Genomic DNA, 23255 nt, shown 5'->3' on the forward strand with positions numbered 1-23255 from the left:
TCAGGTAGCAGCAGCTTCTTGCCATTATCACATGTAGATGAGTTTGTCTACAGAATGAATTAAAGATGCTGCACTTCACTTAATAATTAAGACATAGTCTGTGAGATTCTCTTCAGAAAACACAGAAGTATCTTATTTTTGTGTTATTTAGTTAATAACTCTTTTCTAGGAATGTTTAGTAAAAACCATTACTATTTTCAGCATGGCCTACTTTTACATTGGATTGCTATTTTTGAAGAGGACTGTCAAGTGAAATTTTTAACATCAATAAGTTAGGAATAAAAAATTGTAAACTTATTTTCATGTGGCATTATGAGCTTGTGATCAAAAGAAAATTTTCACTGGGTACAGTGGTACAAGCCTGTAATCCCAGCAACCCAGGAGACCAGTCGGACAACTTAGCCCAGTTGCAAAAATTAAAAAAAAAAAAAAAAAAAATGCTGGGGATAGAGCTCAGTGGTAAAGTGCACCTGGGTTCCTCCACTACCATTAAAAAAATTAAAAACAAAAAAAACAAGAAGAAAGAAAAGAAAATTTCCTGCTTATTATTATCTCATGAAAATTCAGTCTGAAGTTTATTTCTGGAAAAAAGTTTAACAGTTAAGAGTAATTTTGTACACATATACACAAAATCCTCATTCACCTTTTTTTTTTTTTTAAGAAACCTGTGCTTGTGCTCTTTCCTTATGATGGCTGAAAATACCAATATCATGAGTTGCAGGATAAAATCAAACTAAAATTCACATTTCTGAATAAAACACATCTTTGCATTTGTGGAAAGAGTAGGTAAAGTGGATATGGTGACCCATAAAAAAACAAATCTTTGAAACTTCATGGTTCCCAAGCCCAAATCCTTTTGGAGTTGAAAGTAGTAAAAAAGTGTATGGTACAGTGTTTAAGTTGTGTTATGTTATCACAGATAATAGCTGTGATGGTCATAAAGCTAAGTGATGGCTTCCCACTGCCTTTTATCCTATTACCACAGCCCTTCCTAGGGACACCTTTAGCAGCAGTTCTGAAATATGAAAAAGAAAGGATAGCTAAAGAAGCGATGTTAAAAAGGACTGCCTTTATAGTTCATGTTTTAATAGGCTTAATGAGGACTTTTCATATATTTTTGCTTAAGTGTAGCTTATGTTATAAATCTGTTGTTTTACATTTCCTACGGGCTAAATTTGGTGCTGTTAGTGTGATTCTTGGCACAGTGTTGCACAAGGATTCATGTGCTTTGTGAATTCTTGTTTTACACGGTTAACAACTCCCCCTCTAAGGCATACGTCATTTTTATTCAACATAATTTTGCATATATTGCTTCTTTGACTGGGATAATTGTACATGTGATGAAAGTCAGATTTTCTTCTATAAAGCTATTTGTACATTTTACAGTAACTGCTTATATCTGCTGCTGGTTAGTCTTAATGACTTTTGCTTTTGGAGGCTTATATAGAAGAAAACTAATTCTTTTTGGAATAGTTCTCAAACATGAAATAAGTGGTATATGCCACTGTCTCCACAAATCATTAAGGAAACAATGATTTGTTCATTTGAATCATTTTTTTAAGGAATTCAAAGACCTCGAGCTAGGTGTATGACACATACCTATACCTAGCTGCTTGGGAGTTGCGAGTTAGAGGCCAGCCTGGGTATCTTAGTGAAATCTTGTCTCAAAATAGAAAGGGTTGGGCACGTAGCTCAGCGATAGAGTGCTTAATTAGCACGTGTAGGGCCCTGGGTTCAATCTCCAGCTCTGCAAAAATAAATAAATAAAAGCTGTAGAATCATAGTCTTAGAGTAGAAATAGAATTAGAAATCATCTAAAACAACCTTTTCATTCTACAGGTAATGCTAAATAAGGAAGAAGAACCATGGAAAATCCAGATTATAGAATCTTTATTCATATTATGAAAGAAATTGTTAGGGAAAGAATGCTGCACACTATAAGCTACATAATTTTGTTAATGTCTCTATTCTGAATTTAGTTAAGTATTAGAGACAGCAAGCATTTTGCTGAGAAAGTGATATTTGGGGAAACCTTTTTCCTTTTTGCTGGTTAGTAATAATTATGGATCTAATTTTTACTGTTTTATATGCATTTTTTGGAAAGGTAAAGATATGGAATAAGACAGAATTAAGATTAGGTACATAGCTTATATTTTGTCATTAAATGACCTTTCTTAGATAGGACACTAGCTATTAAAAGCCTTGGTTATGTTTTGTTTCCTATATACCTTGAGTTCTTTTTTTTCTTTTTTGTTAAGTATCTGTTCCTACTTTTAAAGATGAAACATTTTGATGTGGAAGTTGTCATAAAAGGAATAAATGCTTTGTAAAATGCTCCCAATTTTCTGAATATGTGGAATGTTTATATGCAAACATTGTCTTGCCTGAAGGAAATATTTATATTTGCCTAAGTTTCATGAGTCTGAAAGGTGTCTCAAAGAAGCTTAAGGCCCATCTTATCTAAATCAGGAGCAGCAGTCCATGAGTTGCTTAAAGAATATTAGTCTGTGCAGGCTTTATGTCACAGCCATCAAGTAGAGAAACCTGCAGAACTTTAGAGAACAGTTCCTGTTGCTGGCTACTGTCAGTAGTCATGATAATTATAAAAATATAAGTAAACAAGATAATATGGAAAAGCCAAGCTTTGACCCTTAACAGTTTGGGAGACAGCAATATTGGGGATTGAAGCCAGAGCCTTGTGCATGCTAGGCATGTGTTCTAGTCTTGAGCTACACCTCAGTCCTGTTACATTTTATCTGTCACAAAACGAGTGAGAGAGAGAGAGAGTGTGAGAGTGTGTGTGTGTGTGTGTGTGTGTGTGTGTGTGTGTGTTGGGGCAGTGGAATTTGATGCTCTAGAATTATTTGACATCATTTAAAAAACAGACTTGCAAGAGGCTACCCACCTGAATGAGAGGTGAGTGCTCATCATTTCAGTATACCAGAGCAAAGAGGGAGGTAAGGGCAGTTGGTTTTAAGGCATTTTTTAAAGCTATATTAACATTTGGGGTAGATTAAGGATAGAAATGTTGTTTTTACCCACTTATCATTAATTTGTGTGAGGAAGAAAATGCTAGTAAGTGTTAATAATCTGAGAAATTCTAGCTTTTTAAACCTTCCTTTTTGGGGGGTGGGGATTAAACCTTTGCATGTTAGTTTTGGAGTTTTCCATGAGCTAAGATGTGTGTGAATCTTTTTTTTCCTTTTTTATTTGTCAGATATGTATGAGTCTTAACCTATAAGCCAGCTTCTCTGATTATCAAAAATCATCCCTAAAATTCAAGCTAATATTACCTAGGGTTTATGTGGCACATGTATCAGCAACATGGAAGAAATTTTATATCTAGTAGTTTTTGTGGTTTTGATTACCTTAATACTAGTGCCGAATTTTAGAAAGCTCTTATATTTTGGTGACTTTCAGATACATAGGTAGAGCATTGTGAGGTGACTATATTAATTTCTGTTGCCCTAATAAAAGCTTCATCATTAGATACAGTTTGGTACCTCTTCTGTTCAGTGTCATAGTTTCAGGAGTTGAACCGAGAGAATTGCATGTTAAAAGCTAAATTAGAAGTAGGTTATCTTTATTTTCTTTTTTGTACTGTTTTATACGTGGAGTACTTATTTTTTTACAGTATTCATGAAACCCCACATTCTTTCAAACATGTTCCTTTGACACTAATCCATGTATCATTTACAAGAAATTAAAACTTATTTTTAAATATTTCAGGAGTTCATATGTCTAAAGCACCCATCAAGCTTTTTGTCCATGGCAGAATAGGGTTGTTGTTTTTTTTTTTTTTTAATCTAAGAAGTAGTAGTAGATACATTTATAGTTAAAATTGAGCAGTGTGTGTTCTTTGAAAAAGTCTTTATAATGTGGAAAATCAGAGACTAGATAGGAAAACTATTTACTATAGCCAAGATTATAGTTTATATTTTATATAAACTATAATCCCTCTAGAGTAGAGGGATTATAGTTTATATTATGGTTTTCAGTCTCCTTTCAGTACACTCTTATACTTTCATCCTCTTGCATTTTTATCCTCTGAGAAAATCCCTAAAATTCGAGTTATGCTGCTTTATTATTTTTTATTAGTATGTTCAGTGACTTGACTTAAAAGTGTATGTTACATTTACTCAACACCTCCTGAAAGTGGTCTGTTGTGATGTATAACTGACAAAAAGGTCAAATTGTACAAACATGGTTGATTCTTTAATTATTAGAAGTGAATTAGTAAAAAGTTCCTTGAAACTTTATTTTGAATTATCTTAACTCAGTTTTTTCCAGTGAATTTTTTTTTTTTTTAACTTTTGACTAGTATTAATTGCTCCTGGGCATATTTATGCTTATACTCAGTAATTTTATTCTCATTTGAAGAAGATGTTAGTTGCCTTATTTAGTTTGGGGGACTTGTGAAAGGAAATGTAATGTTTTGTTAATCACTATTTATCTATCAGCACTTTTATGTTAGACTATTAATGATCTGAGCAGATTCCTGCTTTAACCACAGTGCTTTTTTTTTAAGCATAAATCATCTCTACATAAATATCCTTTGTGAAAGAAAATTTAGAGCCCTCCATTTTAAAAAGCTTTCTTGCTTTGCATTAAACTCTAAAATATTTAATTTCAAAGTTATATTGATATTAAAACTTAGATTCAGTCTTGTCTTAAAAGTGTATTACAATTTATTTCTTGCCATTTTTGTGTAAAATTTACAGAAAGAGTGTTACACCGTGCGCTCCAAAGGTAATGTCTCATTACTCTAAGGCTCTCTCTTTCTCTTTCTTTGCCTTTATCTCTTTAAGCCTGTTGTTATGTGCTTTGAAACATTTTAAGAAAATAAAAATAAAAGAGCTTTCTGCTTGTTCTGTAAAGCAGCATTACATGTACAACAAGTATGTTTTATAGCTCATGGTTAATCCTGGGAAGTGTATTTTAATATTGGTGGCTTGTCTACTCTGTTTCTACAACATCTTCTGGTGGGAGAGTAGAGGGATTATAGTTTATATTATGGTTTTCAGTCTCCTTTCAGTACAGAACTAGTAATTTCTGCATAAGGTCAAAGGATTCTCTAATAGTGTAAAAATGTAGATTGTTCTTTGGAGTAACAGTGATATTTTTTGATTTCTAGGATTTACAAGGTTTAAATGAACTCTTGCCATGTACATTTTTAAGTAAATTCTAAGTGACAGGAGAAAATGGAAATGTATATATGTTGAAAGGTTTTATAACTGAAATGTTATTTGTGTTTGTTTCTCCCTTAGGTATGTTTTAATAAGCTTGTATAAACTTACGCATTTATTATAGTCTCTGGCCTTCTTAAGGTTTTCACTTACTGAGTGTGTCACTACTACTTGGTTCTTTAAAGAGCTTTATAGTTTTGAAAGATGAATACAGTTAAGAGTTAGAGGGATGAAGACTGAGGATGTGACCCAGTGGTAGTGCACTTGCCTAGCATGTACATGGCCCTGGGTTTAATCCCTAGTGCCACAAACAACAAAAAGTTAATGGATAAGATCTCTTTGCCTGTTTTAGTAGTCTATACTGTACAAAATCATGTCCCCTGTCTTCTTATACCCCTTTTTTTGTAATTTAGTTAATGTTCTCTGTTCGTTCTTATAGACTTCAGCCCAGTGCCAGTCAGCCTACTTTACCTTGGGATTTCTACTCCTGGGATGTAGGCTTAGAACCCTAGAAGGCTTCTTTTTGGTAATTCTTAATATGTAGTCCAGCCCAGTTAAAGTACACATTTACATTTCTGGATTCCAATTCTGGATCCCAGGTGCAGATGTGAGTAAATTAAATTATTTACATCACTTTAGGCACCATGGGCAGACTGAAAGTTGTCTTCAAAAGAAAGAGGCAATTCTGTCTTTCTTTTCTTCACTACTACAAATAAAAGTACCAAGTTTGTTTATCCTTCAGTTTTCATTTTAATTGAAAACAAAACTTGGGACTGGGAGTATGGCTCAGTGGAATAGTGTGTGGAGGACCTGGGTGCAGTCCCCCACACCAAAAAACAAACAAACAAAAAAACCTAAATGTCTTAACGATACGTATTCTATTCTCAAGTAGTATGTTACTGTATCACAGTAGTTTGCTAGGTTGCCTTATCTCACCAAAGGTTTGCCATAAGGTGGTTTTTTATTAGCCAAGATGGCAAATGGAATAGGACTTTGTGTGTTCTAGAAAAATCTGTAGGCTTTCCCCAATACTTGAATATCTGAACTATGAGAAAGGATCAAGTAAGGAAGAGGAACGTATCTAACTAACAATCCATTCATTGCTTTCATTTTTATGTATTTGAGACTGATCTCTTGAGAAATTTTTACATTTTTAGAAGCACTCTTTACATCTTTTATATATTGGAATCTGTCTAGCTTATGTAGTAGTCTCTTATTTTTAGTGTGCTTGGTAGAGTTTTATAATTATGGGAAGTACATTTCTATTATAAAATAATTATCCATTTTTAATGCTAGTTTAATGATTAATAATTTAGGGGCATTAGTGGCTCACAGTTCACTAGATTTTCTTTTCTTTCTTTTTTTTTCTGCCTTTTTTCATTTTTATAATTACATGGGCTTGAATTTTTAAATTCTCGTTCTTCTAAGGAATATTTGAGACTTTTAGTTTTAAAACTCAAGATTTCCTTTAAAAGTTTGAAACTTAATTTTGACATTTCAATTTTTTTAAAATAACTGTAGTCATCTTACAGAACTGAATATGCTTAATGTAAGTATAAGCATTACAATTTCTTTTACAGTAAAGTTGGCATTGTTGCAAAGGCTAAATTTGTGTTTTAATGTACTTAGATGTCTTAAACTTCCTCAAAATGAACATAAAAGTTTATATGGATGCTTCTAGTACAATTCATTGCTTTAGTGCAGCCTGATATCCAGTGACCTCTCTCTCAGATATCTGCTTTTTATTCTTAAAAACTAAGATACTTGTGGTATATAATTCTGATTATCTGCTTTTGGATTTTTGCACTGCAATTCAAGCAGTTTGAAGATTTGTGAAAATGCTATGGGAAATCAGCTTGGGTTTAAAGTTCTTTAACCAAATATACCCCGTAGACTGTCCAAGAAGTTTGTGACTGTAGAAGAAGCTGATTGAGTATTTTCTGAGCAATAGAAATTTAAGGTCTATAGTGTCCATCATGACTTTGCTATCAAAATTGTTAGATGAAGATTTTTCTCCCCATTGCATTTTCAGAATTACTGTAAGTGGCAGAATCTCACCTTGTGTGAGGAAAGGGGCAGGAAGTTCTGAAAACAGGACTCCTGAGGCCTTCCTCCATCTGCCTGCCTAAAAGCTGCAGACTGACTCAGTATGAGAAATAATAAATAGAAGAACTCATCTAAATGTGGGACAAGTGTTGATCCCACTTTGCAATCCATAGGGGACACAATAGGTGCTTTTCCTTTTTTAATTTTAAGTTTTGAGTTTTTTTTTTAATGTTTTTTGTTGTTTTGGATTTGAAAGTATTTTTAATTTTAATATGTATTTATGTTAATATTTGTGGATATAACTCAGATGAAACCTATTTTATATGTTCTATATATGCATATTATCTAATAGGTATGATTTTATAATTCATTATAATCTTGCTTTGATTTTTTTTTTCTTTCTTAGTAAAGTGGCTATTATTGCTGGTTTGGGGTCTTTAAGGTTAGATATTTATTTATTATGTTTAACTTTTTCTCCATCTTTTTATCTTTACTTCTTTGTTCTCTACATGCTGTGTTTAAACCCTTCTGCTCTCTTCACCCGAACACGTCGTTCTTGACATCATCTTTGTGTTGATGTTTATTACACAGTACTACAAAACCTGCTCCACACCTGGATGGGTAAGAGTTACATTCTTATGATCTTGGTGGTGGTTAGGGTAGCCAGTCATAAGGACACATTAGACTCCAGGTGTGTCCTCTGTGGATACTCTTGATGCCTGGGTCATCTCTTATAACCTTGCTCTTCAAGCATCACAAGGTGCAGTAGTTTTGAGGCACTATGCCTCTTATGTCACGGAAGGATCTTTAACCTGTGTCTGTGGATGGGCTTCTCAGCCATGCAGTATTGAATACCCTTGGAAAGACAGTTTCTCAGTATTGAGTGCAGACTTTTTACCCTAAAATGGTTAAGAGCCATTATTAGAAAGTGAGAAAAACCCAGACTCAGTTTAATTGAGGCCAAATTCCTTTTATGAAACAGATTTCAAGTTTTCTTCCCCTTCTGGTGGCTTCATGCATCAAATACTTTCATTTTATTTTCAGGTCTTTGGCTGTGTCATTTATTAACAAGTTATCTTGATTACTATTCATAGGTTAGCTGTCACCAAACCAATAATTTCTTGAATTTATGTTGTGACAGGGTACATGTTGTCTTTGGACTGGTTATTTCTGGATTTGAAGTCATAGAACAAATTGAAAATCTGAAAACTGACGCTGCAAGCAGACCTTATGCAGATGTGCGAGTTATTGACTGTGGGGTGCTCGCCACAAAATCAACAAAAGATGGTAAGAGCTTTGGGGACTAGAAGAGACTAGGATGCAGTGAAGAACTATAAAGACTAATTTATTTAAAGATACCTCCTTGATTGACGAGTGGACAAAACATACGAGTGGCATAACAATAACACTTGAGGCCTCTATATCATACCCTATTCCAGTCCATTAGCAAATCCTATCAAGTCTTTCCTCCTTTTATTACTTTCCTTTGTTGCCAGCCGGATCCAGACCACCATTGTCTCATGCCGGATTTATAGCAATGGCTTCCTAATCTTTCACCTTGCCTCTGTCTCCATGTTCTCCTATAATCTTTTCTCAGCAGCAGTACCCTAACTAGTCTCCTTGATTATATCCTTCTGTGGTTTGTTTGTAATAGCAACCAGAGTGATCCTTTTAACCACATTTCACATCCACGCCACTTCCACTCAGAACCCTCCAAAGGTTGCCTTCTCAGTTAACAAAACTGAAGTCTTTGCAGGGGTCTGTAAGGCTATGGATAATCTGCCTCTGCTGTCTTTTTGACCTCCTCATTCATTGCCTTTTAGCCACATTGACCTTTACTCAGACATGCTAATCACTCGAGGATTTTGTACTGGCTGTTCTCTCTGTCTAGAACACTCTTGGTTAAGATATGCATGACCCCCTCCCTTCCTTTAGGTCTGTTCAGATGTCATCTTAAATTCCCCCTACTCTCTGTATTCCTTTTACACTGCTTTTTTTTTTCTTAGTATTATCACTTGTTATAATACACAGTTATTTATTTTCTTATCTCTCCCATTCTAATGTAGACTTCATGAGAATGAGGAACTTCATTACTTTAGAGTCTTGCAACCAATTGTATTATCAACTTGTTAAAGTTTATTTAAATTTCTTTTTTAGTTTACTATACATAAAGCAACTAGAATCGTATGTGATTTATTATAAACTATCATAATTTTATGTAATCACATTTTTTTACTCTTAAAGGTAGACACAGGAATTCATTACTAATATTTTTGTTAATATTTATTAAAAGTTTTTGAGAAAAAAAGGAAGAAACCAACACATTCAGAAGACTCGGATTCCTCTTCCAGTTCCTCTTCATCTTCCGAATCATCTTCAGAGAGTGAAATTGAACATGGGAGAAGCAGAAGAAGGAAACATAAGAGGAGGCCAAAAGTTAAACATTCTAAAAGGAGAAGAAAGGAAGCAAGCAGCTCAGAAGAACCAAGGAGCAAACATATAATGAGCCCAAAAGGGTAAGTATGAAACACCAATTCAGTCTCAACTAAAACGTGCACTCACCCTGGAATGGGCAAAGTACATGTGACTATGTAAATCCAGTTTATTTCTAATGGATGACAAGGGTAGCATTTTTTTAAATTGTAACTAAATTGAAATCTGACACCTTGGAGGAGCATATGCGTTTATATTCAAGATTTGTGTTTTTCCAGGTAAAAATAATTCCTGAAACTTGTAAAAAGAAAAATAAGTTAAGATCATTCAATAATTTTATTGTCAAATTGTATTTCTCTGGATTGATGTTTTATATGTTAAATTATACTACCCTTTGAGACTTGTAAGCTGTCAGTAGTTTTGCCATTAATGTCTAGTTTTCTATGCTTTTATTATGAAATTCAAGCATGACTCATCTTATTTGGTGACTTGTTTGATCCTTGACAGTCACTCTGAGAGGAGTGATACAAATGAGAAAAGATCAGTTGATTCAAACGCTAAACGGGAAAAGCCTGTAGTCCGCCCAGAAGAGATTCCTCCAGTGCCTGAGAACAGATTTTTACTGAGAAGAGATATGCCTGTGGTCACTGTGGAGCCTGAACCGTAAGTAGGATGACTAACTTTTGTACTTTTATTTCTCTGATAGATAATTCTTTCTTTTTTTTTTTCTTCCTAGCTTTTAACTCTTTATTCTTTTTGAATTTTTTTTATTTTTAAAATTTTATTTATTTGTGACGGCAGAATGCATTACAATTCTTATTACACATATAGAGCATAGTTTTTCATATCTCTGGTTGTATACAAAGTATATTCACACCAATTCGTGTCTTCATACATGTACTTTTTTTTTTTTTTTTTTTTTTTTAATTTAATTTATTTATTTTTTAGTTTTCGGCGGACACAACATCTTTGTTTGTATGTGGTGCTGAGGATCGAACCCGGGCTGCACGCATGCCAGGCGGGCGCACTACCGCTTGAGCCACATCCCCAGCCCCATACATGTACTTTGGATAATAATGTTCATCACATTCCACTATCATTTCTAACCCCATGCTCCCTTCCTTCTCTTCCCACGCTGATAGACAAATTTCATAGGCATATTACAGTTTCACACTGATTGACTAAATATAATCCATGTTCAGAACGCTTTGGAAGATATTATAGGAGATGCCAGATTAATAAATGACATATACCTCACCTTTTAGAATTCACATTTGATGGTGCTAGGGTTGTGGCTCAGTGGTAGAGTGGAGAGGTTTTATTGGAGGTCTAGAAAAGATTTTATTACTGATCTTTTACCTTGACCTTTCATTTAAAGGGATGAGGTTTTGGTTATCAGAATAGAGGGTTAGTTGGACTCTGGGTCCAACTGAGGGATGAAATGTATTTTAACTTTAATACTGCAAAAGTAATAACATGGTGATTGGAGATAAATTTAATATCAGGGGCCAGGGTTGTGGCTCAGTGGCAGAGCACTTGCCTAGTATGCGTGAGGCACTGGGTTCGATCCCTGGCACCTCATAAAAATAAAAACAAATAAAAATGAAGGTATTGTGTCCATCTACAACTAAAAACAAACAAAAAAATTATAAAAAAATTAAATATCAAATTTGTTACAGTTGTTAAATTGACTCATTGATAACTTCTCTGCATTATAAAAACTAATCTAAAAGCTTTAGATTTGGTCTAAAAATACTAATGTATTTTTATATTAGGCTTGAATTAACAATTATTTAAAGAATTCATTGTATACAGAAATACATAATAGCTAGTGTAATTGATAAGTTCTATATGAATAGTTATTTTGAAAGACAAGAATTTATGTAAGCGACCCTGTTTGTAGTTAGGTCTTTTCATAAGGTTATTGTTCCATTCCTTTAAAAAATTGCAGCAAGGGCTGAGGCTGAGGCTGTTGGCTCAGTGGTAGCCCACTTGCCTGGTATGTGTGAGGTACTGGGTTTGATACTCAGCACCATATATAAATAAATAAAATAAAAGTCTATCAAAAACTAAAAAAAAAAAAAAAAAATGGGGCAGGAAGGGATGCTGGAAATTGAACTCAGGGGCCTCACATGTTATGCAAGTGCTCTACCACTGAGCTATACCTCCTGCTCACCGTAAATGTTGTATCAACAAAATGCAAAATATAATATAAAAAAACTTAACATCTCCCCCGCACCGATTACTGGGGATTGAACCAAGGGCCTAGCACATATTAGGTAAGCATTCTACCACTGAGGTATGTCCCCATCCCTTTTAATTTTATTTTGAGATAGGGTCTCGGTAAATTGCTCAGGCTGCTCTTAAACATGTGATCCTCCTGCCTCAGCTTGCTAAGTACCTGGGATCACAGGAGTGCACCACTATGGCTGGCCTGAGTATCATTTTTTTTTTTTTTTTTTTTAAGGCAGGTCTTCTCAATGAGAAGAATAGAATTCTTTTGTTGGGGAGTGACTTCACTTAATTAGGGTCCAAAATTTCCTATTAAAGTAGATAATAGCATTCATCTGATGATGCTGATTTGAAGTGAGATTTTATACATTTCAACTTTGAAAACATTTTTCATACACATGAGTGATAGGCATAGTACTTGAAATCCTATGGTGTGTGTGTGTGTGTGTGTGTGTGTGTGTGTGTGTGTGTATTTGTGTGTGTTTTGCTGGGGATTGAACCTAAGGCCTGTACATGCTAGACAACCACTCTATCACTGTGATACACCTCAACCCAATTTTTTTTTTTTTTTTTTTTGAGACAGGGTCTTGTAAGTTGCCCAACCTGGCCTCAAACTTGTTATCTTGTCATGTCAGCCTCCTTAGTAGTTGGGATTACAGGTGTGCATCTCTGCACCTAGCCTGACATACTCCTAGGGCTCCTTGTAGCATTGTAAAACAATGAGAGCACCACATTAGAAACAGCCTGAAAAAAATAGGTGAAGAGATGGAAGTGGCTGTGTTTCAATAAATTTTTATTTATGGATATTAAAATCAGAATTTCAGGTGATTTTTCATGTCACAAAGTAATAGAAAACTGCACAAAAGCATAAATTCTGCATTGAAACATGGAGGGGGGAATGCCTAGCATTTGCTAATTTTTAATTTTCATAACTTCTTTTCTAGGAAGATTCCAGATGTTGCACCCATTATAAGTGATCAAAAACCATCTGTATCAAAGTCTGGACGGAAGATTAAAGGAAGGGGTACAATTGTATGTGTGTTAAGACTTTTCTTTTTTCAAATTACTTACCTAAACAGTAGCTTTTTTTAACCTATAAGTAAAATCCTAGCTTTGATTTTTGATTATAATACAAAAACTGTTCAAGGACTTAGTTGTAGTTTCCATAGTTATGAGAAAGTACTGCTGTTGGGTCAAATTTTATGGCTGTGTTTGGATGAAACAATTAAGGATGAAATGAACATATGAAACAATTGTTGAGTATGTTGAGAAATCTTAGTATATTGAATAATCTCAGGTAATGAATGTAACTGTTAAGACTTTGAAGAGGAAGATTTCATATGGGTTTACAGGTAAACATCTGCCTTTCCCATCTCAAGGACTTATGTCTGAAATAACTTCAGATCATTGTTTTAGTACTTACATGATTGCCTTTAAAGGAATCAGAGATTGGATCTTTTACATGTCTCTGTCCTATAGCAGATTGTAATTGAGAGGCATTTTAAAAATAGTTTCTCTTCTTTTGTTTAAAGCGCTATCACACACCTCCAAGATCAAGATCCTGTTCTGAGTCAGATAATGATGACAGCAGTGAAACTCCTCCTCACTGGAAAGAGGAAATGCAGAGATTAAGAGCCTACAGACCACCTAGTGGAGAAAAATGGAGTAAAGGAGATAAGTAAGAGCTTTGAGAATAAGCACAATCCAGTGTCTGCTTTATTTAAATGTTAAGGCAACTATAGGCCTAATCCTGGACGTTTTCAGTAAGATTTGTAGTCAGAATTAGACTGTGACCAGAGGGTGAAAGTAGTGCTGTTAAGTAGGTGAGATGAATGGCTTTGGGAGCTTTTAAATCAAAATTCTGACTTCTCTCTATTGAATGTTTAAAGAACCCTTACTCAATTTTAGAAGTAATCAGGTCTTCAAAATTATATTAGCTGGGTGTGGTGGCATATGCCTATAATTCCAGCTGCTCAGGTGGCTGAGGCAGGAGGATCGCAAGTTCAAAGCTAGCCTCAGCAACTTAAGTGAAGCCCACAGCAAAAAACAAAAACATGTTCTTTCCTAGCCATGTGTTTTAGTCACTGATGAATTAATTGGTTGATGGGAAAACCTATACCCAGTGTGTGCATTAATTTCTGTCCCCAGAGATGGTTGCATCTTTAGGAGTATACTTATCTCTTCATCTCAGAGGTAACATCACAGTGGAATATCTGTGTTAGAAATGAGGCTGGTCCTGTAATAGCTAATGAAAAAATATACTGGGCTGGGTTTGTGGCTCAGAGGTGGAGCGCTTACCTAGCATGCGTGAGGCGCTAGATTTGATCCTCAGCACCACATAAAAATAAAGGTATTGTGTCCGCTACAACTAAATAATAAATATTTAGGGGAAAAAATAAAAAAATATATATATATATATACATACATACACACACACACCCCCCAAGGGGGCCTGTGCAGTTCTTTGTAGGAAATTCTCTTTTTCTTTGCAAGCATCTGACAGAGTGGCTTGCATTGGGAGAAGTAGAAAAAGGCAAACACCTGCTATGTTGGAGCAACCCACTGGAGCTCAGAGCTCTCAATTTTAAGCCCTGACATTACCACTAAAGTCGTAAAGCCTCTGTCAGTTTTCTTGTAATTTTTTCTTAATTTTTGTCTTGCATAGCTTAATTACAGTCTTAGGGGATAGTCTTGATTACCTTTGTGAGGTAGAGAAAAAGTAACTCATGCTAGCTGATTAAGAAAAAGTTTTCTCTTAAAAAAAAAAAAAAAAACTATAAGGGCTGGGTGTGTGACTCACTGAGTGGTAGAGCTCTTGCTGAACTGTGAGGTCCAGGGGTCCATCCCCAATACCACACCAAAAAAATTAGATATCTTTCTGGTATCTGCAGAAACTCAACAAAATTGTTGGGGAAAGTAGTTTGACTCTCCCTCAAAAATTGCTCCTGGTGCCCATGTTGGTGGTGCATCCCTATTATCCTGGTGATTCGGGAGACAGAGACAGAAAGATTGCAAGTTCAAGGTCAGCCGTAGCAATTAGCAAGACCCTGTCTCAAAAAAAAGCCAAGGATATAGCTTAGTAGTAAAGTATCCCTGGATTCATTCCGTAGTGCCCTCCGCCCCCCAAAAAAATTTTGCTCCTAGTGGAAGAGTAGTGTTGAGTAGATCGCAGCCAGGAGCTTGGTATGTCACCTCTGCTCCTATGGTTGGTTGATGGTTTGATTTTCATAGACATTTTCTATCAAATAGGAAATTCCTTGCTTAGCTTAAAAAAAAAAAAAAAAAAAAAAAAAAAAACTTTTGTAAGTGAATCTGTTAGTAGTTGTCATTATTTTTCTCTGAAAGTATAAGGTCAAGACAAGGCCTGTAATTCTGATTCATGCTTTTACATGTGTTTAAAATATCGATGGAGTCAAGTACTTTGATGTCAACAGGAAATGTGTTTTAAAGCATAGAAATATGCTTATAAATAACTACATGCATATTATGCCCTTGTCTCTAGGTTAAGTGACCCCTGTTCAAGTCGATGGGATGAAAGAAGCTTGTCCCAGAGATCTAGATCATGGTCTTATAATGGATATTATTCAGATGTTAGTACAGCAAGACACTCTGATGGTCACCATAAAAAACGTAGAAAGGAAAAAAAGGTTAAGCATAAAAAGAAAGCAAAAAAGCAAAAACATTGCAGAAGACACAAACAGACTAAGAAGAGAAGAGTTGTTGTACCTTCTGACATTGAATCCTCAAAATCTTCCACTCGACAAATGAAGTCCTCTTGTGATAGAGAAAGGAGATCTCGATCTTCCTCCTTTTCATCTCATCACTCATCTAAGAGGGACTGGTCTAAATCTGACAAGGATGACCAGAGCACTTCATCCCATTCCAGTAGAGATTCCTACAGATCCAAGTCTCATTCACGGTCTTATTCTAGAGGAAGCTCAAGATCAAGGACTGCATCAAAATCTTCATCACATTCTCAAAGTAGATCAAAGTCCAGGTCAAGTTCCAAGTCAGGGCGCCAAAGGACAGCATCAAAATCACCAAGAAGAACAGCTTCTCAGTTAAGTGAAAATAAACCAGTTAAAACAGAGCCTTTAAGGGCAACAGTACCACAAAGTGAAAATGTAGTAGTACAGACAGTGGTAGCAGAAAATATTCCTGTAATACCATTGAGTGACAGTCCCCCCCCTTCAAGGTGGAAACCTGGACAGAAACCCTGGAAGCCCTCTTATGAGCGAATTCAGGAAATGAAAGCAAAAGCAACCCATTTGTTGCCCATTCAAAGCACTTATAGTTCAGCAAACATTAAAGAGACTGGTAGTTCATCATCCTACCGTAAAAGAGAAAAAAATTCAGAAAGTGATCGGAGTGCTTATTCAAAATATAGTGATAGAAGTTCTGAAAGTTCACCAAGGTCAGGTAGCAGATCTTCTAGGAGTAGATCTTATTCTAGATCATATACAAGGTCTCGTAGTCTAGCTAGTTCACATTCAAGGTCTAGGTCTCCATCTTCTAGATCTCATTCACGAAGTAAGTACAGTGATCGTTCACCGTTCAGTAGATCATCTTCATACACTTCTGTTAGCAGTAATGATGAAAGACGAGCCAAGAGGAAGTTCAGATCCAATGGGAAAAAAAGTAATACTTCAAATAAAAGGCACAGCAGCAGCTCTGAAAAGACACTTCGCAGTAAATATGTCAAAGGTAGAGAGAAGTCTTCATGTCAGAGAAAGTATAGTGAAAGCAGGTCATCTTTAGATTATTCTTCAGACAGTGAACAGTCAAGTGTTCAGGTTACACAGTCAGTCCAAGAAAGAGAGAAGCAGGGCAAAATGGAAATAATGAACGACAAGCAGGAAAAAAGCAGAGATGAAGAGAAACCCAAGCCTGAACGGGAATGCCCTCGTACCAAAAAAAGAACTTTGAAAGAGAATCTTTCTGATCACTTTAGAAATGGCAGTAAGTCCAAAAGGAAGAATTATGCTGGGAGTAAATGGGACTCTGAGTCAAATTCAGAGCGAGAGAGAACTAAAAACAGTAAAGACGATTCCCGACGATCGTCTGATAAGGAGGAAGGTGAGGCCACATCAGATTCTGAATCAGAGGTTAGTGAAAGTCACATCAGAGCAAAACCCAAGACAAAATCTTCAGCAAATACTTCACTGCCTGATGATACCAGTGCTTGGAAATCGAGTAAACGGCAGCCATCAACTTCAGATTCTGAGGGGTCCTGTTCCAACTCAGAAAACAATAAAGGAAAGCCACAGAAGCACAAACATGGGTCAAAGGAAAATCTTAGAAAGGAACACACTAAAAAAGCAAAAGAAAAACAGAAAGGGAAAAAGGAAAAAAAACACAAGGCTCCAAAACGAAAACAGGCATTTCACTGGCAGCCTCCACTAGAATTTGGTGAAGAGGAGGAGGAGGAGATTAATGAAAAGCAAGTTACTCAGGAATCTAAAGAAAAAAACCAAATTTCTGAAAACTGTGAAACCATAAAAGATCATATTCCAAAAACTGATAAATCCTGTGACGAGGGCAGCCTTTCAGGTAAACATAATACAATGACTACGTCATCAGGTCTTGACCAGCTTACTAAAGGTGATAGTAAGCCCAGCACTTGTCCCACTGCTTTAAATGCTGAGGAAAATGCTGCCAGTTCACCCCCAAACACCCAGCAGATTGAAGAAAGTGTTCCAAGTGGAACAGAGGATGTGCTACAAACAGATGATAACATGGAGATTTGCACTCCTGATAGGAATTCCCCTGCGAAGGTAGAGGGGTCTTCCCCTCTAGCAAATTCAAGGCTTGACACCCCAGAGATAAGTGTGGTTCTAAAGCAGGACATACATATAGAACATCCTGAAACAGAGGAGACAAAACAAGAAGGCAGTGTGTCTGAAAACAAAACCTTAGGTGAAGTGGGGAAACAGGATGGCAACTCTGTCAGCTTGCCCAGTGCTGTAGAAAGTACTGGGAAGAAGGAGGTAGCTGAGAAGAGCCAGATCCACCTCACCGATAATAAATGGAAGCCCCTGCAAGGTGTGGGGAACCTGGCAACACCTACAGCCACCACATCTAGTGCCATAGAAGTAAAGGCGTTGACTGCTGTACCTGAATTGAAACCTCAGGGCTTGAGAATAGAAATTAAAAGCAAAAATAAAGTTCGGCCTGGGTCTCTGTTTGATGAAGTAAGGAAGACAGCTCGCCTAAACCGGAGGCCAAGAAATCAGGAGAGTTCAAGTGATGAACAGACGCCTAGTCGGGATGGTGATAGTCAGTCCAGGAGTCCAAGTAGATCTCGAAGTAAATCTGAAACCAAATCACGACACAGAACAAGGTCTGTCTCCTATAGTCACTCTAGAAGTCGATCAAGAAGTTCTACATCATCTTATCGGTAAGCAGTATTCTCTTTCCTTTTATTTTTTCCCCTTCCAAGGAGAGTTTGTTATTGTTTAGCTGGGAAAAACATAAGAGTCAGGGAAGAGATTACTATTTCCAAATATCTGAAAAGGAATAAGAAGTCTTATTTTGCAAGATCCATAGAATCTGGGACTTAGGGCATTTCAGAAGAAATTTGGTCTCAGTTTAAAACACTATTGTTATAGAAAACTATCAAAAGTGGAAATGAGTTGCCTAGCTTCCACTTTACTGGCAAGGTGAGTGGGAAGGTAAGTGCCAGAGAGTCAAAAGTTATCTTACCAAGACATGCATCTATAGAAAATTATTTATGGCAATAGGGAAGAAGATGTCAAAATCATCTTTAGATTTTTTTCATCTTCTAGGTTGCTTCTTACTTTTTGTCATTAGTGTAGACAGGAGAGAGCAGAGAAAGAGTTAAAAACAAAACAAAACAAAAAAAGAAAATTGGTGGTGGTAAGAGGTAATAAGTAGTTACATTGCATTTTCTTTTCCTTAGAAATATTTAATTGATTTACCTGTTTTATTCATATCCCCTATTATATTGTGATTGCTTTGTATCATTTGTACTGATTTAATTTAATTTTTTTTTTGTAGTTCTAGATGGACAGAATACCTTTATTTTACTTTTATGTGGTGCTCAGGATCGAACCCAGTGCGTCACGCATGCTAGGCAACCGCTGTGCTCCTCAGCCCCAGCCTCAGCCCTGTACTGGTTTTTTGATCATTTTTTTTTTCCTTTTTTTTTTTTCCGTATTCATCAGCTTTTCTTTTTCCTTTACTCACCCAGACTTTTTATAAAAGGAGCCACTACTTGCCATCTACAGTGACTTTCTCTACTTCACTCCTCCGTTGCTTGCTTGCTGTCTTCTGTGCCTTCTCTCCACACTGTTCCCTGAACTCACTATTTCCCCACCTACTGGAAGCCCTGGCCCAGTTCTCCTCATTCTTCTCAGACCATTTCATCCTGTGTCACGAGAGCTGGTGAATCCTGGCTTTTTCTGTGTTCTTATCACTGGATGGTGGCTGCCTGTTCAGCTACTCGAGCTTCCTGTTTGCTCATGATCAGCTTTGCCATTTTTACTTAGATAGCTATGATCTATTGGTGATGCAAGCCATTCTTCTTCATTTGCCTTTCTACCCTTGACTTTGGAGTAGGTGGTATCTCTTTTAATAAATGGAAACAATAGGCATAAAAATGCTAAGGAATTTGCTCAGTGGGTAGTAGACTGAGATAGTTAAGCCTGGGCACTACCCTCCCTTCCTTTCTGGTTACCCACCTGGGCCTGGCCCCCCAACTATGCTGTAAACTGCTTGAGTTTGAAGACTATGACTTAATTCTTTTTCAGTCACCTCATAGGATTTATCTGTAATTTTTGTTTGCATAAATTGACTAGAATCTCATTAGAACATACTATCTATATTCATTATCTTGCAGATAAACTGGAAGCAGGTGGTATATTCCAAAACATAAGTACATCATGAATAAAATCTATGGAGGTATTGCATAAGTAGCTATTCACACTATTCCTGAATGTCAGGTTTAAAGTAGAGGGAGGAAGGTAGGGAGCCAAGTGAATTCAGAGGAAAAGAACTGGGGTTCTTAAATATTTTATTAAATATTTAATATTAAAAATAAGACATGATTAAAGTATAAAAGTAATAAAATGGATAACTTTGTACCTGTCATCTTGAAAAATAGAGCTCTGGGGTGCCAGTGCTGTACCATCCTCTGGTTGTTGCTGAGTTACAACCCCAGCCCCTCTTCTTTTTTATTTATTTTGAGATAGGGTCTTGCTAAAGTTGCTGAGGCTGGGCTTTTTTCCTCTCTTCCTAGAGTTAACCATTATTCTAAGACTTGTGTTATTGTTTTATTTTTTCTCTTTACAGTTTTATCACAGATGTTTCTATTCTCACACAGTGTTATTTTTATGTGTTCTAGAATTTTTTATAAATAAAAGCCTTTTACACGTGTGGATGTTCTATACTTGCCCTTTTCACTCGGTATTGTAGTCCTGACCTGTATCTCTGTTGATACACATAACTGTAATGGAGATTTGGACCATCTCCTTTTTTGGTATTACAACTGGGGCTCCTCTGAACACATCCATACCACCCTTTTATGGTTCATTTCCAGATTGCCCCATTAGCAGTGTCACTGTCATGTCCACTATGCAGAGTTTGTGAGAGACCTTTCTTCTTGTTTGTATTCCTGTCCTTCCCCACCTGTAATTAATTTTAACATTATGAGTTAATATAATCGTGTGTTTTCTCACTTGTTTTAATTGTAGATCAAGAAGCTATTCTAGAAGTCGGAGCAGGGGATGGTACAGCAGAGGTCGAACCCGAAGCCGGAGCAGTTCCTATCGGAGTTACAAAAGTCACAGGTGAGTTTGTGGTCTTGCCCCACACTGTGGTCTCTATCAGGACTGCTTTTGAAGGGTTTGCATTGGCAGAGTGGTATAGCCATTAAGAAGAACCTTATCATTGCTGAACACCAGACTGGCCTATCGTCTCCTCTAGTTTTTTATTTATTTATTTGTTTACTTATTTATATTGTTTTAGTTGTAGGTGGGCACAGTGCTTTTATTTTATTTATTTATATTATGTGGTGCTGAGGATGAACCCAGTGCCTCACACATGCTAGGCAAGCCCTCTACCACTGAGCCACAACCCCAGCTCTCTTAGCTTTTTATTTCAAAGACTTATGGAATTCTTTTGGATAGTACTCTGATGGGACCTTATCACAGTAAGGCATGAGAAAAAAAAAAAAAAGAAGCCTGTGACCACTACTTCTGCCTTCTCCAAATGCATCTCCTTAACTGTAGTCTCTAGCTATAATCACCCCTTGCCTTGGGTTAGCATTGTGATAGGATTATAGGGAGGGGACCAAGAGGGAGAAGTCTGTGTTAGCCACATTTCTAATTCACCAGCTTCTGTCCCCCTTTGGACTCTGAGGTGTGCTCCACTGCTGTAACTTCATTTATGAGTGACCTATCTATTTGGACCTTTCCCCCTCCCCATCTGTGGATCCCCACAGACCCTCTCCAGTGACTTTATGTACATCTCATGGAAGAACTGTATAAAACTTAATCTTTCTTCAGAAACCAATGGCTTTTAAAGATTCTAGTGTACTTGGATATAAAAAGAAAATATAATTGGGGCTGGGATGGTGGCTCAGGGGTAGAATGTTTGGTAGTATGCGTGAGGCACTGGATTTGATCCCTGGCACCACATAAAAAAAGTAAAATAAAGGTATCATGTCCATCTACAATTAAAAAAATATTTAAAAATATATAGTTACAAGATGTTGCTATATTTTCACTTTGATGGACAAAAAAAATAGTCTAGAATTTTTATATTGCCTGCCTTGCCCTGATTCACAAGGTGATGGTCTTTCCTGTGATTTATACTAGGACATCTAGCAGGAGCAGATCCAGGAGCAGCTCGTATGATCCCCACAGTCGGTCCAGGTAAGGACAGGAATTGGGTACCCACCCACAGGGGCAAATTGGAGAGGCTTCATTTTATAAACTCTCATTTCAAAGTGTGGTGGACATTTTTTTGTTTTGTTTTGTTGTGATTTTGGTGTCAGGGATTGAACTCAAGACTTCACACATGCTAGTAAGCATATGCTCTACCACCGAACTGTACCCACCACCTACCATGTTGTTGGTTTTTTTGTTCTTTTGTTTTTTGTTTTTTATACTAGGGATTAAACCCAGGCACTTAACCACTGAGTTAAGTCCCCAACTCTTATTTATTTATTTAAAAAAAATTTTTTTAGTTGTTGATGGACCTTTATTTTATTCACTTATTTATACATGCTGCTGAGCTACAACCCCAGCCCCTCCTTTTTATTTATTTTGAGATAAGGTCTTGCTAAATTGCTGAGGCTGGGCTTGAAATTAGTGATCTTTTCACCTCAGCCTGCCAAGTCACTGGGATTACAGGCACATATCACCATGCCCAGGTCACATTGTATTTTTTATTGAAGAAGTTAAATGTATATGTGTCTTCTGTAATCATACCATTTGTAAATGAAATCTTTTTGACAGTTTTTATCTGTCAGCCCATTATACCTCGTGTCAGAATTATAACTAATATAAAATGGTAATACCAGGTATTTGTTGAATATAATTGCCTAATAAGATCTATCAGATGCAGTCAAACTAACTCAGTGTTAATTTTGTGATATTTTTCAATGCAGAAAAGAAACATTTTTCTCTTTAACATGGTAAGTCTGATTTAGGGCAATTACTAAATGTTTCTAGTACTTGTTATACAACTGTGTCCTCACACTGTCATTGAGTGCCTGTGTTCTAAGTTAAAACTCTTAAAGACCTACAAAGAAATGGAAATCTCTGTGAATATTTGAATGGGAAAATTTAGTGTGTGTTGTTGCTGTTGAAGCAGGTCCTACACTTATGATAGCTACTACAGCAGGAGTCGGAGCCGAAGCCGGAGCCAGAGGAGTGACAGTTACCACCGAGGCAGAAGTTACAACAGGCGGTCCAGGTGGGTCCTTCCTTTAGAGCTCATCAAGTTCTTAAGGGCACTTGGTGTGTAAGGTGATGGAAGAGGACAGAAATACTCCATTATCTTCTCAAATTTCCACAATCCACAGGTAGCTGGTAGAAGTAGCTTTGTTATTATGAGTCGTCAGGTAATATCTATTGGTTCATGTTTGAGTCTAAACTGGGTTCTTTAAGTATTCACATATCATTGAACAAATACTTCTTTTAGAAAGAGTAAAGGGAAAAAACAACAAACCATGTCCTACTTTCTTAAGTTGGGTTACTTGCTAAAAATAGCCAATTTGTCATTTTTTAAAACAAAGAAATAAAATAATTGTTAATATCAAGCCAAGCATGATGGCACATGCCTGTAATCCCAATGACTCTGGAGGCTGACACAGGAGGATTGCAAGTTCATGGC

General features: G+C 36.4%; 1 protein-coding gene across 9 annotated transcripts in view; it reads left to right on the top strand.

Moving 5' to 3' along the window:
* Positions 1–23255, top strand: part of Nktr (natural killer cell triggering receptor) — a 47398-nt gene that overhangs the window by 20030 nt on the left and 4113 nt on the right. For 3 of the 9 annotated variants that reach the window (XM_076844092.2, XM_076844084.2, XM_076844114.1), the window contains 11 exons: positions 7824–7853; positions 8374–8519; positions 9526–9748; positions 10173–10328; positions 12842–12929; positions 13430–13575; positions 15400–18294; positions 20609–20704; positions 21734–21790; positions 22528–22554; positions 22734–22835. In XM_076844092.2, the coding sequence (XP_076700207.1) occupies positions 7824–7853; positions 8374–8519; positions 9526–9748; positions 10173–10328; positions 12842–12929; positions 13430–13575; positions 15400–18294; positions 20609–20704; positions 21734–21790; positions 22528–22554; positions 22734–22835 (3966 nt within the window). Of the gene's footprint in view, positions 1–1839; positions 2192–4721; positions 4750–7823; positions 7854–8373; positions 8520–9525; positions 9753–10172; positions 10329–12841; positions 12930–13429; positions 13576–15399; positions 18295–20608; positions 20705–21733; positions 21791–22527; positions 22555–22730; positions 22836–23255 lie in introns of those variants that run through there. The other 6 variants (XM_076844107.2, XM_076844119.1, XM_076844100.2 and 3 more) reach the window with 5 other exon arrangements.

This window comes from Callospermophilus lateralis, chromosome 1, assembly GCF_048772815.1.
Source record: "Callospermophilus lateralis isolate mCalLat2 chromosome 1, mCalLat2.hap1, whole genome shotgun sequence".
In the NCBI taxonomy this organism is placed as follows: domain Eukaryota; kingdom Metazoa; phylum Chordata; class Mammalia; order Rodentia; family Sciuridae; genus Callospermophilus; species Callospermophilus lateralis.